Genomic DNA, 13,747 nt, shown 5'->3' on the forward strand with positions numbered 1-13,747 from the left:
TGAATACAAAGCGTTATGTTTGGTGGTGGCTGTATCATGTTATGGATATGCTTGTCATCAGCAAGGACTAGGGAGTTTTTAGGATAAAAATAAACGGAATAAATTTACATTTTAGTCATTTAGCAGACGCTCTTATCCAGAGCGACTTACAGTTAGAGTGCATACATTTTCATACTGGCCCCTGGTGGGAAACGAACCCACAACACTGGCGTTGTAAGCGCCATGCTCTACCAACTGAGCTACAGGGGAATAGAGCTAAGCACAGGCAAAATCCTAGAGGAAAACCTGGTTAAGTCTGCTTTCCAACAGACACTGGGAGACAATTTCATCTTTCAGCAGGACAATAACCTAAAACACAAGGCCAAATATACACTATACACTGGAGTTGCTTACCAAGACGACATTCAACGTTCCTGAGTGGCCTAGTTACAGTTTTGACTTAAAACGGCTTGAAAATCTATGGAAAGACTTGAAAATGGCTTTCTAGCAATGATCAACAACTAACTTGACAGAGCTTGAATAATTTTAAAATGAATAATGGGCAAATATTGTACAATCCAGGTGTGCGAAGCTCTTAGACTTAACCAGAAGGACTCACAACTGTAATCGCTGCCAAAGGTGATTCTAACATGTATTGACTCAGGGGTGTGAATACTTATGTAAATGAGATATTTCTGTATTTTATTTTCAATAAATTAGCAAACATTTCTTAAAACATCTTTTCACTTTTCTGTCCTTTTTTCTTCAATTTCTTCCTGTATTTTTTTAAATTTATTTTCATGACGGTCTTCATCCATAACTGTGCCAGCCCTAGGCCTAACATTTCAATGGCGTTGGTAGCTCAATTTATAGGCAAACTTTTGATAAACTACTAACCCTGGGCTTGGTAGAATATTTGACTCTCTCTTAGTGTGAATGTCTGTGCTGTTTAGCCTAGCTAATATGTCTGTGAGCATGTAAGTGCATGAAGGCATGTGTATGCATTTGTCTTTTTGCGTTGGTGTGTTTGAGCAGTATCTCACTCACTCAGTTGCTCTTAGTGTATTTTGGTCTGTTTTTTTCCTCTGTCCCTCGGTCTCTCTGTCTTTATAAGGGCATATGAATGACATTCGGTCTATTTCTACGTTTAGATTCTCTCTCCCATGGCTGTGACCTTTGACCTCACTGCCCCACATGAGCTTAATATAACCAGAGAGTAGTTGTGTTCATTAGGGCGCACTATGGAAAATATTTTAAAAGTTTCGCACCAGAAAGTGAAAATAAGCATTTCTTATTGAACGAGTCCAGCTAGTCGCTCCCTCTTTCTGTCCTTTTTTCCTCCGTGTGGTGCCTAATGAACACGACCCTGGAGACTATTTGCTTTATGAGAGCATGACCTGATGCCTAGGTATATGTTAAGTATTTAAACCTCTTTGTCTCTCTCTCCAGTGTTCCCAGTAACTCCAGGGTGCTGATGTTGTTGGGCCAGCTGGAGAGGCTGAGCAGGGATGCCATGCTGGCGGACGCTGAGATCGGCAGGCAGATAACTGCCAAAATCCTCCACCTCATCCAGACTCAGGGTGAGAAGAGTACTAGCCTAGACTAGGTTACACATTGACCATATATTTGCTTGAAACATGCTGGAAAGGCCAACGGGAAATTAATAGCCTACAGTGCATTCGGAAGGTATTCAGCCCACATTTTGTTACGTTACAACCTTATTCTAAAATGGATTCAATTATTTTTTTCCTCTCATCAATCTACACACAATGACAAAGCAAAAACAGGTTTTTAGAAATGTATGCCAATGTATTAAAAATAAAAAACAGAAGTGTAACATTTATGTAAGTATTCTGTACTCAGTACTTTGTTGAAGCACCTTTGGCAGCGATTACAGCTTCGAGTCTTCTTTGGTATGACGCTACAAGTTTTGCACACCTGTATTTGGGGAGTTTCTCCCATTCTTCTCTGCAGATCCTCTCAAGCTCTGTCCGGTTGAATGGGGAGCGTTGCTGCACAGCTATTTTCAGGTCTCTCCAGAGATGTTCAATCAGGTTCAAGTCTGGGCTCTGGCTGGGCCACTCAAGGACATTCAGAGACTTGTCCCGAAGCCACTCATGCGTTGTCGTGCTTAGGGTCGTTGTCCTGTTGGAATGTGAACCTTCGCCCTAGTCTGAGGTCCTGAGCGCTCTGGAGCAGGTTTTTTATCAAGGATCTCTCTGTACGTTGCTCCGTTCATCTTTCCCTCGCTCCTGACTAGTCTCCCAGTCCCTGCCGCTGAAAAACATCCCCACAGCATGATGTTTCCACCAAAATGCTTCACCGTAGGGATGGTGCCAGGTTTCCTCCAGATGTGACGCTTGGCATTCAGGCCAGAGTTCAATCTTGATTTCCTTTAGGTGCCTTTTGGCAAACTCCAAGCAGGCTGTCATGTGCCTTTTACTGAGGAGTGGCTTCCGTCTGGCCACTCTACCATAAAGGCCTGATTGGTGGAGTGCTGCAGAGATGGTTGTCCTTCTGGAAGGTTCTCCCATCTCCACAGAGGAACTCTGGAGCTCTGTCAGAGTGACCATCGGGTTCTTGGTCACCTCCCTGACCAAGGCCCTTCTCCCCTGATTGCTCAGTTTGGCTGGGAAGCCAGCTCTAGGAAGAGTCTTGGTGGTTCCAAACTTCTTCCATTTAAGAATGATGGATGCCACTGTATTCTTGGGGACCTTCAATGCTGCAGACATTTTTTGGTACCCTTCCCCAGATCTGTGCCTCGACACAATCCTGTCTCGGAGCTCTAGGGACAATTCCTTCAACCTCGTGGCTTGGTTTTTGCTCTGACATTCACTGTCAACTGTGGGACCTTATATAGATAGGTATGTGCCTTTCCAAATCATGTCCAATCAATTGAATTTACCACAGGTGGACTCCAAGTTGTAGAAACATCTCAAGCATGATCTATAGAAACAGGATGGATCTGAGCTCAATTTCGAGTCTCATAGCAAAAGGTCTGAATACTTATGCAAATAAGGTATTTCTGTTTTTTATTTTTTTATTTTAAACCTGTTTTTCGCTTTGTCATTATGGGGTATTGTGTGTAGATTGAGGGATTTTAATTTATTTATTCAATTTTAGAAGAAGCCTGTTGTAATGTAACAATATCTGAATACTTTCCGAATGCACTGTATATTAGAGCCAGTATACTGTACATTTTCCATTAAACGCTGACAAGACTGTAACTACCAATTGGAGAGAAAAGGGTGTAAAAAGTAAAACATTTATAAAAGAAATACGTAAAACCGCTACTCTACAAATAAAAGATAGTTGCCATAAGTTGAACTGATTTCTGAAGACCGTGCTTACACCTTGCCAAACAATAAAAGTAAATAAATAGTGGAAAGGCCACTATATTCTATTTTCCTTTTAGAATACCTCAATAACCAATAAAAACACTTGTATTGGCTATTACTTGTGCAGATATCACAACATGAGTACCATAAAACTGGGTAGTTGTTGCCCTTAAACACAGACCTGCGAGCAACTGTGGCCCCTCATGAGTTCAGATTTTTTGTGGCCCCCACCTCCATCAAAGTTGCCCATCCCTGCTGTAAAACAACACATTTCACTGCACCTATCCGGTGTATGTGACAAGAAAACATATTTTTTAAATTATGATCTGAACATAACAGTATGCCAGTGGAAGGGAGGACAGTAGCAGGTGACCCATCTGTGGTTTGTGACTACTATCATTTCCCATTTTAGCCAATTGAATTGCAGTCATTCTGTTACTGATTATTATTTTTTTTGGTCATTCTGTTACGGAATTACACGTTTAAAAGACTTAAATCATAAACAAAATTGTTATCAGTAAAAACAATATAAATAATTGGTAGGTCTACCTTGTTACTTCTGTGAACTGTCATTATCCTCCCTCATGAGGGAGAGAAATTAGAAAATATCTTCAATATATGTTTTTTTGTAACAGAATGATAAGACAATATTTCTTAAACTTACAGAAGGCATATAATTTCAGCAAAATCCAATATGAATGTTGATATTAGTTGGCAAGGATCTTAACTTCAACTTTATTGTCTTTTGATGTATTTGTAATACCTTTTGAATACTTTTTCTGGTAGATGTTTTCTAAGACCCCTTTTCCATCTGTTTGAACAGAAATCAAAGCCTTAGCTTATTCCAAATTCTAGGATGAAAATGGCTGAAAAATGAATATATGCCTTCATTTCTCAAATATAGACTCTTAGCTTTCATTTGACACCAAATGTTATGTGTTCCTATGAACTTCACGTTGGTGCTCATGGGTCCTTTTTCATGGAAATAGCCATACTGTTTTGGTTTTGATGGTAAACTGTGAGCTATTGTTTTGTTTTCTAGGAGCTTTAAAAAGTCTGGTATGATAGAAATATTTTTAGAGTTCACTTTTCGCACAGCCACTGTGTGTGTGTGTGTGTGCATGCGTGTGTGTGTGCACATTTGTTTGAACTCGCTAGCTGCTCCAGTGCTGAAACCTGATTTGCGAAGTGTGTTTTATTTATGAGCCTATACAGTGGGGGAAAAAAGTATTTAGTCAGCCACCAATTGTGCAAGTTCTCCCACTTAAAAAGATGAGAGAGGCCTGTAATTTTCATCATAGGTACACGTAAACTATGACAGACAAAATGAGAAAAAAAAATCCAGAAAATCACATTGTAGGATTTTTAATGAATTTATTTGCAAATTATGGTGGAAGATAAGTATTTGTCATAACAAAGTTTCTCAATACTTTGTTATTCCCTTTGTTGGCATGACACAGGTCAAACTTGTAAGTCTTCACAAGGTTTTCACACACTGTTGCTTTTGGCCCATTCCTCCATGCAGACTCCCTAAGCAGTGATTTTGGGCTGTCGCTCAACACGGCCCTCCTCAAAGATTTTGTTTTCTAATGGCTAGGCCACTCCAGGACCTTGAAATGCTTCTTACGAAGCCACTCCTTCGTTGCCCGGGCGGTGTGTTTGGGATCATTGTCATGCTGAAAGACCCAGCCACGTTTCATCTTCAATGCCCTTGCTAATGGAAGGATGTTTTCACTCAAAATCTCACAATACATGGCCCCATTCATTCTTTCCTTTACACGGATCAGTCGTCCTGGTCCCTTTGCAGAAAAACAGCCCCAAAGCATGATGTTTCCTCCCCCATGCTTCACAGTAGGTATGGTGTTCTTTGGATGCAACTCAGCATTCTTTGTCCTCCAAACACGACGAGTTGAGTTTTTACCAAAAAGTTCTATTTTGGTTTCATCTGACCATATGACATTCTCCCAATCCTCTTCTGGATTATCCAAATGCACTCTAGCAAACTTCAGACGGGCCTGAACATGTACTGGCTTAAGCAGGGGGACACGTCTGGCACTGCAGGATTTTAGTCCCTGGGGCGTAGTGTGTTACTGATGGTAGGCTTTGTTACTTTGGTCCCAGCTCTCTGCAGGTCATTCACTAGGTCCCCCCGTGTGGTTCTGGGATTTTTGCTCACCGTTCTTGTGATCATTTTGACCCCACGGGGTGAGATCTTGCGTGGAGCCCCAGATCGAGGGAGATTATCAGTGGTCTTGTATGTCTTCCATTTCCTAATAATTGCTCCCACAGTTGATTTCTTCAAACCAAGCTGCTTACCTATTGCAGATTCAGTCTTCCCAGCCTGGTGCAGGTCTACAATTTTGTTTCTGGTGTCCTTTGACAGCTCTTTGGTCTTGGCCATAGTGGAGTTTGGAGTGTGACTGTTTGAGGTTGTGGACAGGTGTCTTTTATACTGATAACAAGTTCAAACAGGTGCCATTAATACAGGTAACGAGTGGAGGACAGAAGAGCCTCTTAAAGAAGAAGTTACAGGTCTGTGAGAGACAGAAATCTTGCTTGTTTGTAGGTGACCAAATACTTATTTTCCACCATAATTTGCAAATAAATTCACTAAAAATGTGATTTTCTGGATTTTTTTCTTCTCAATTTGTCTGTCATAGTTGACGTGTACCTATGATGAAAATGACAGGCCTCTCTCTTCTTTTTAAGTGGGAGAACTTGCACAATTGGTGGCTGACTAAATACTTTTTTTCCCCACTGTACATTAGAGGGGGAATGTTTCACACTTTCCATTTCCATATTCCCATTCATCCTGGTGTTCATTAGGTCTGCTCCATCAAACACTCCATCAAACCTCTACTGGCCTGGGTGGCGTGGCTAGCATCCACACCAGCAATATTACTTTATTTCATGGGATATGAGCTGCCCTGGGTGCTGCTGACTGAGTTTTATTTTGTGTGCGTTCCTGGACTCTGTTGGTTTCTACTAGGGTATACATTTGTGCACACCTTTTTTTGAGTTGGTGTTTTGAGTTTGTGCTACGTTGGTTTTTAGTGCTCTTTTTGTGCGCGTGTGTGTGTGTGTGTGTGTAAGAGATAGCAATTGATGTGGTAATTTTCTGTGATGGGGAAGCCCTCCTGGTAATTTTACTAATTGTTGAGGAGCTGTCGCGGGAAGGTTGCTGGAGTTTTGTGTCCATCCATGTGGTGAGACTGTTTCAGAGAGAACCTGTGGCAGGCAGTGGCATAGGTTTGACTTCAACATATCATTTGGGAGGAACATTTAGCCTCTTTCTAATAATAATAATATTCCATTTAGCAGACGCTTTTATCCAAAGCGACTTAGTGATGCGTGCATACATTTTTGTGTATGGGTGGTCCCGGGGATCGAACCCACTACCCTGGCGTTAAAAGCGCCGTGCTCTACCAGCTGAGCTACAGAGGACCACATAATAATGGGGGGATATAACCGCCCTGTCCCTCCCGTAAATTACGCCCCTGAGGAAACCCCCCCTTAACGAGGGGTAGTAATGGGGGTTGGGGTCAGACTGAGAGAGAGGGGCATGTATGTTTCACTCTTCTACAGCAGCAGCAAATGGATTTCACAATTTCTGTAAACGGAGAGCTGGAGGGCTCATGTTTTGGAACACTTAATGTACTGTACATGCTATTTATATTTGCTTATACAGTACTCACTTTCACTTTAAAATCAGGATCTCTGCTATTTGATTAAGAAATAGCATGGTAAAAATGACAACAATATGATGACCTTATAACTAGGCTACTCATTACTTGTACTATAGTAGCCTATTTACACTAACATAGCATAGGGAAACGTAATGTAACTTAAGTCCCTCTCTGTGTTTCAGAGAAGACACGTAAGGAGATCATGTCCAAGGGCTCCAGTGGCATGGAGGTCATCCTGGCGACTTTAGAGGTGAGTTCACATCCCATTCCACTATGGAGTTAAGTTAGTCCCAGAAATCAAGCACACGTCATTTGGGTTACGTTTACATAGGCAGCCTAATTCTGAACTTTTTACACTAATTGGTCTTTTGACCGATCAGATCAGCTCTTTTGACAATAATTAGGCAAAACATCAGAATTGGCCTGCCTGTGTAAATGCAGCCATTTTTATGGCAATTTTTTCCCACTACTTTAACGCCACATTCCGCTACGGTACGGTACCACAACATCATAAGCAGAGGGCATAAGGAGACCAACACATTAATGAAAAGGAATATCGTTGAGTACCCATTTCACACTATTGTGCCGACCCAAACCAAACTGAGCTGGCTCTGATATTTTCATCACGGTTCCAGCAACTGTGGTGGATGCGTAACCAGGCCAGCGCAGTACAGTAAGCTCGGCTCAGTAGTGTGAAAAGGGTACAACTCACTTATAACAAGGACTATCAACGTCATGGTGTCCTAAAAGTATTGGAAATAATAGTCCTCCCGAGATGCAGTTTACATGGCACACACTTGGTTTTGGCAATGGTTTTTATATCTCCCCATCTAGTTATTTCTCTACATGTATTTATAAACCACTTGATGACAGATCAATTTATTATGAGTTGGGGAAAAAAGCCATTTGTGTAGACCGAACTTTAATTGAGAAGGTTTGTGTGTATCAGGGGTTGGAACCTAAATAATTTTTCAAACGTTCTGAACAGAACCCCATTTTTTTTGTTCTGTTCCAGTGTTCCGAGCAGAAAATAATAAAGTTCTGAACAGGTTCAAACCCCAAAAAAGTAAAGGTTCATATACAGTTCATATATTTGATCCCCTGCTGATTTTGTACGTTTGCCCACTGACAAAGACATGATCAGTCTATAATTTTAATGGTAGGTTTATTTGAACAGTGAGGTACAGAATAACAACACAAAAATCCAGAAAAACGCATGTAAAAAATGTTATAAATTGATTTGCATTTTAATGAGGGAAATAAGTATTTGACCCCTCTGCAAAACATGACTTAGTACTTGGTGGCAAAACCCTTGTTGGCAATCACAGAGGTCAGACGTTTCTTGTAGTTGGCCAGCAGTTTTGCACACATCTCAGGAGGGATTTTGTCCCACTCCTCTTTGCAGATCTTCTCCAAGTCATTAAGGTTTCGAGCCTGATGTTTGGCAACTCAAACCTTCAGCTCCCTCCACAGATTTTCTACGGGATTAAGGTCTGGTTACTGGCTAGGCAACTCCAGGACCTTAATGTGCTTCTTCTTGAGCCACTCCTTTGTTGCCTTGGCCGTGTGTTTTGGGTCATTGTCATGCTGGAATACCCATCCATGACCCATTTTCAATGCCCTGGCTGAGGGAAGGAGGTTCTCACTCAAGATTTGACGGTACATGGCCCCGTCCATCGTCCCTTTGATGCGGTGAAGTTGTCCTGTCCCCTTAGCAGAAAAACACCCCCAAAGCATAATGTTTCCACCTCCATGTTTGACGGTGGGGATGTTCTTGGTCATAGGCAGCATTCCTCCTCCTCCAAACACGGCGAGTTGAGTTGATGCCAAAGAGCTCGATTTTGGTCTCATCTGACCACAACACTTTCACCCAGTTCTCCTCTGGATCATTCAGATGTTCATTGGCAAACTTCAGACAGGCCTGTATATGTGCTTTCTTGAGCAGGGGGACCTTGCGGGCGCTGCAGGATTTCAGTCTTTCACGGCGTAGTGTGTTACCAATTGTTTTCTTGGTGACTATGGTCCCAGCTGCCTTGAGATCATTGACAAGATCCTCTTGTATAGTTCTGGGCTGATTCCTCACCGTTCTCATGATCATTGCAACTCAACAAGGTGAGATCTTGCAGGGAGCCCCAGGCCGAGGGAGATTGACAGTTATTTTGTGTTTCTTCCATTTGCGAATAATCGCACCAACTGTTGTCACCTTCTCTCCAAGCTGCTTGGCGATGGTCTTATAGCCCATTCCAGCCTTGTGTAGGTCTACAATCTTGTCCCTGACATCCTTGGAGAGCTCTTTGGTCTTGGCCATGGTGGGGAGTATGGAATCTGATTGATTGATTGCTTCTGTGGACAGGTGTCTTTTATAAAGGTAACAAGCTGAGATTAGGAGCACTCCCTTTAAGAGTGTGCTCCTAATCTCAGCTCGTTACCTGTATAAAAGATACCTGGGATTCAGAAATCTTTCTGATTGAGAGGGGGTCAAATACTTTTTCCCTCATTAAATTGCAAATCAATTTATAACATTTTTGTTATATCAGTTTTTCTGGATTTATTTGTTGTTATTCTGTCTCTCACTGTTCAAATAAACCTACCATTAAAATTATAGACTGATCATTTCTTTGTCAGTGGGCAAACATACAAAATCAGCAGGGGATCAAATACTTTTTTCCCTCACTGTAGTTTTTTATTATTTATTTTTTAAACTTGTGAAATCAACAGTTTTTACAAAATAACTCATTAATTTACTCGACCCGTTAGCACGGATAGAGAAGCTTGCTATGGAACGCGGAAGCTTGTTGTTTGGTTGGTCAGATAAGTGCAGGCACGAGATGTGGCTGAAATTTCTTAAAGCACTGAACATCATGAGGTGAATTGGAATATGTTTAGGTTATTACTAGCATTATAACTTCAACAAATTACAGAATTATACAGCGCATTTGGAAAGGTTGGATTGGGAGATTCGCTGCACAGCTATTTTCAGGTCTCTCCAGAGATGTTCGATCGGGTTCAAGTCCGGGCTCTGGCTGGGCCACTCAAGGACATTCAGAGACTTGTCCCAAAGCCACTCCTGCGTTGTCTTGGCTGTGTGCTTAGGTTCAATGCCCTGTTGGAAGGTGAACCTTAGCCCCAGTCTGAGGTCCTGAGTGCTCTGGAGCAGGTTTTCATCAAGGATCTCTCTGTACTTTGCTCCATTCATCTTTCCCTCGATCCTGACTAGTCTCCCAGTCCCTGCCGCTGAAAAACATCCCCACAGCATGATGCTGAGAGTCTTTTGCCTTTTACTGAGGAGTGGCTTCCGTCTGGGCACACTACCATAAAGGCCTGATTGGTTGAGTGCTGCAGAGATGGTTGTCCTTCTGGAAGGTTCTCCCATCTCCCCAGAGGAACACTGGAGCTCTGTTAGAGTGACCATCAGAGTCACCTACTTGACCAAGGCCCTTCTCCCCCGATTGCTCAGTTTGGCCGGGCGGCCAGTCTTGGTGGTTCAAAAATTATTCCATTTAATAATGATTGGGGCCACTGTGTTCTTGGGGACCTTCAATGCTGCAGACATTTTTTGGTACCCTTCCCCAGATCTGTGCCTCGACACAATCCTGTTTCGGAGCTCTACGTACAATTCCTTCAACCTCATGGCTTGGTTTTTGCTCTGACATGCACTGTCAACTGTGGGACCTTTATATAGACAGGTGTGTGTCTTTCCAAATCATGTCCAACCAATTGAATTTACCACAGGTGGACTCAATCAAAATTTCTAAAAACCTGTTTTCGCTTTGTCATTATGGTTTATTGTGTGTAGATTGATGAGGAAAACTCATCATCAAATCCATTTTAAAATAAGGCTGTAACAATGTGGAAAAAGAGAAGGGGTCTGAATACTTTCCTAATGCACTGTATACTAGACATTAGGGATATTTATTTTTACAAAAAATATCGTTATGAATTGGTCCTCAAGATTTTAAAATAACAATTATGTTGGGGGTAGAAGCTGTTCAGGGTCCTGTTGGTTCCAGACTTTGGTACTGCTTGCTGTGCAGTAGCAGAGAACAGTTTCTGGCTTCGGTGACTAGAGTCTTAGAATTCTTTTTTGCAGTTCCTCTGACACCGCCTGGTATAGTGGTCCTGGATGTCAGGAAGCTCAGCCCCAGTAATGTACTGGGCCGTACGCACTACCCTCTGTAGCGCCTTGCAGTCAGATGCCAAGCAGTTGCCATACCAAGCAGTGATGCAGCCAGTTAAGATGCTCTCAATAGTGCAGCTGTATAACTTTTTGAGGATCTGAGGGACAATGCCAAATCATTTCAGCCTCTTGAGGGGGAAGAGGCATTGTCGTGCCCTCTTCACAACTGTGTTAGTGTGTTTGGACCATGATAGATCCTTAGTGATGTGGACACCAAGGAACTTGAAGCTCTCGACCCCCTCCACTACAGCCTTGTCAATGTGAATGGCGGCGTGCTCGGCCCTCCATTTCCTGTTGTCCACGATCAGCTCCTTTGTCTTACTGACGTTGAGGGGGAGGTTGTTGTCCTGGCACTACATTGCCAGATTTCTGACCTCCTTCCTAAAGGCTGTCTCATCGTCGTCAGTGATCAAGCCTACGACCGTCATGTCGTCGATAAACGTAATGATGGTGTTGGAGTCGTGCGCGGCCACGCAGTTGTGGGTGAACAGGGAGGGCACTAAGCACGCACCCCTGAGGGGCCAGACTGGGGGATGCCCGTCAGGAAGTCCAGGATCCAGTTGCAAATGGAGGTGTTCAGTCCCAGGGACCTTAGCTTAGCAAAGCGCTTCGAGGGCACTATGGTGTTGAACGCTGAGCTGTAGTCAATGAACAGCATTCTCACGTAGGTGTTCCTTTTGTCCAAGTGGGAAAGGGCAGTGTGGAGTGCAATAGAGATTGTGTCATCTGTGAATCTGTTGGAGCAGTATGCGAATTGGGGTGGGTCCAGGGTGTCTTGGATATTGTTTTTGTGAGCCATGACCAGCCTTTCAAAACATTTAGTAGTAGTAGTAGTAGTAGTCATTTAGACCGGTTTCCTTGGCGTTCTTGGGCACAGGGACTATGGTGGTCTGCTTGAAACATGTAGGTATTACAGACTGGGTCAGGGAGAGGTTGAAAAGGTCAGTGAAGACACTTGCTAGCTGGTCAATGCATGCTCTGAGTACGCGTCCTGGTAATCCATTCTGGCCCTGAATGTTAACCTGTTTTAAAGGTCTTAATAACATTGGCTACGGAGAGCGTGATCACACAGTCATCCAGAACAGCTGGTGCTCTCACGCATGGTTCAGTGTTGCTTGCCTCGAAGCGAGCATAGAAGGCATTTAGCTCATCTGGTAGGCTCGTGTCACTGGGCAGCTTGTGGCTTGGTTTCCCTTTGTACTCCGTGATAGTTTGCAAGCCCTGCCACATCCAACGAGCGTCAGAGCTGGTGTAGTAAGATTTGATCTTAGTCCTGTATTGACTCTTTGCCTGTTTGATGGTTCATCGGAGGGCGTAGGGGGATTTCTTATAAGCGTCCGGGTTAGTGTCCCACTCCTTGAAAGCGCTAGCTCAAGCCTGGAATAAAAAAACTTAAACCTATGCAACATTATCCAATTAAAAACAGTTCTGTAGCAATGAGGTTTGTGCAGTAGGTTATAAACCCAATACATTATCACTGCATATTGGCTATACTTGAATTGCCCTGCCAATGTTGTTCTCCTCAGACCATTTTGAAATTATATATGATCACACTGGTAATAGATAATTTGTGAGGAACAGCTGAGTGAGCATAATCATTTCCTTTTTTTTACTGGACTGGTGGCCTGCATCTGATGGTCAGTCTGAGGGGAGGGAGGGAGCAGCGCTGAGGCTGCCTCTCACCCGACTCACCGTCCCTCCTCTTTCCCTCCCCCTGCTGAGAAAAGGGGACACAGTCTTCCAGCTGATGGCGAAACACTGCATTATTTTTGCCTCATGCACCAATTAATGTTGTTACTCCTATGACCAGAGAAAGGGAAATATTCCTCAATATTAAAAAATACTAATTCATTGCAGTTGCAGTGCTGTTTGTAGCGTGAGTGGAGGGAGAACACACATTTTATGGCTTATATAAAAAGTGTTGAATAAGGTGTTGACAGTGCTGAATAACAACTTTAACATGAACTTACTCATTTAAAAAGCAGCTCTTTGCTGATTCGTTGAGTCTTTCTCTAGTCATGGTTTTAAAAGTTTTGCAATCTTACATTATCAACTCCTGTGTGTTTGAGGCTTCTTTTCACAGTCTATGGCGCGACGAAACTGTGCAGACACGTTGATCTGAGCTATCTGATTGGCCAGCGGTAGGCCTATAAGTGCACTTGATTTGCTCTCTGGGCCGGTCAGGTAGCCGTACCTTCAAAATGGGAACACTTTGCCTTCCCGGCGCTAGGGCTGCTCAATCAAGTGCACCTACCACCATCAGCGCGAAACAAATACTTTCTTTGGGAATGAAGGCTTTATTGTTGTATTTTTTTTACAAAAATGTTTGGTGATCAACTGTCACGGTTTCGGCCGAGGCTGCTCCTTCTCCTTGTTCGGGCAGGCTTCGGCGGTCGTCGTCTCCGGAGTACTAGCTGCCACCGTTCTATGTTTCTATGTTTGATTGGTTTTGTCTGTTTGTTACACCTGTTCCTTGTTAGTGTTCATTATGCGTCCTATTTAGTTCTCTTGTGTTTGGTCAGGTGTTGTGTGTAATTGTTCGATGTCACGTGTTGTATTAGTTCGTT

At 42.9% G+C, this 13,747-nt stretch overlaps 1 protein-coding gene and 1 non-coding gene across 5 annotated transcripts in view; one reads left to right on the forward strand and one right to left on the reverse strand.

Annotated features, from left to right (window-relative positions):
* Nucleotides 1-13,747, forward strand: part of LOC121551991 (cytosolic carboxypeptidase 1) — a 51,428-nt gene that overhangs the window by 8,001 nt on the left and 29,680 nt on the right. For all 4 annotated transcript variants that reach the window (XM_041864716.2, XM_041864715.2, XM_041864714.2 and 1 more), the window contains exons 3-4: nucleotides 1,429-1,559; nucleotides 7,186-7,253. In XM_041864716.2, coding sequence (XP_041720650.2) covers nucleotides 1,429-1,559; nucleotides 7,186-7,253 — 199 coding nt within the window. The remainder of the gene's footprint in view (nucleotides 1-1,428; nucleotides 1,560-7,185; nucleotides 7,254-13,747) is intronic.
* On the reverse strand, nucleotides 175-249 carry trnav-uac. Its single transcript has one exon. It is a non-coding gene; the product is annotated as a tRNA-Val (tRNA).

This window comes from Coregonus clupeaformis, chromosome 18 (genome assembly GCF_020615455.1).
Source record: "Coregonus clupeaformis isolate EN_2021a chromosome 18, ASM2061545v1, whole genome shotgun sequence".
Lineage (NCBI taxonomy): Eukaryota > Metazoa > Chordata > Actinopteri > Salmoniformes > Salmonidae > Coregonus > Coregonus clupeaformis.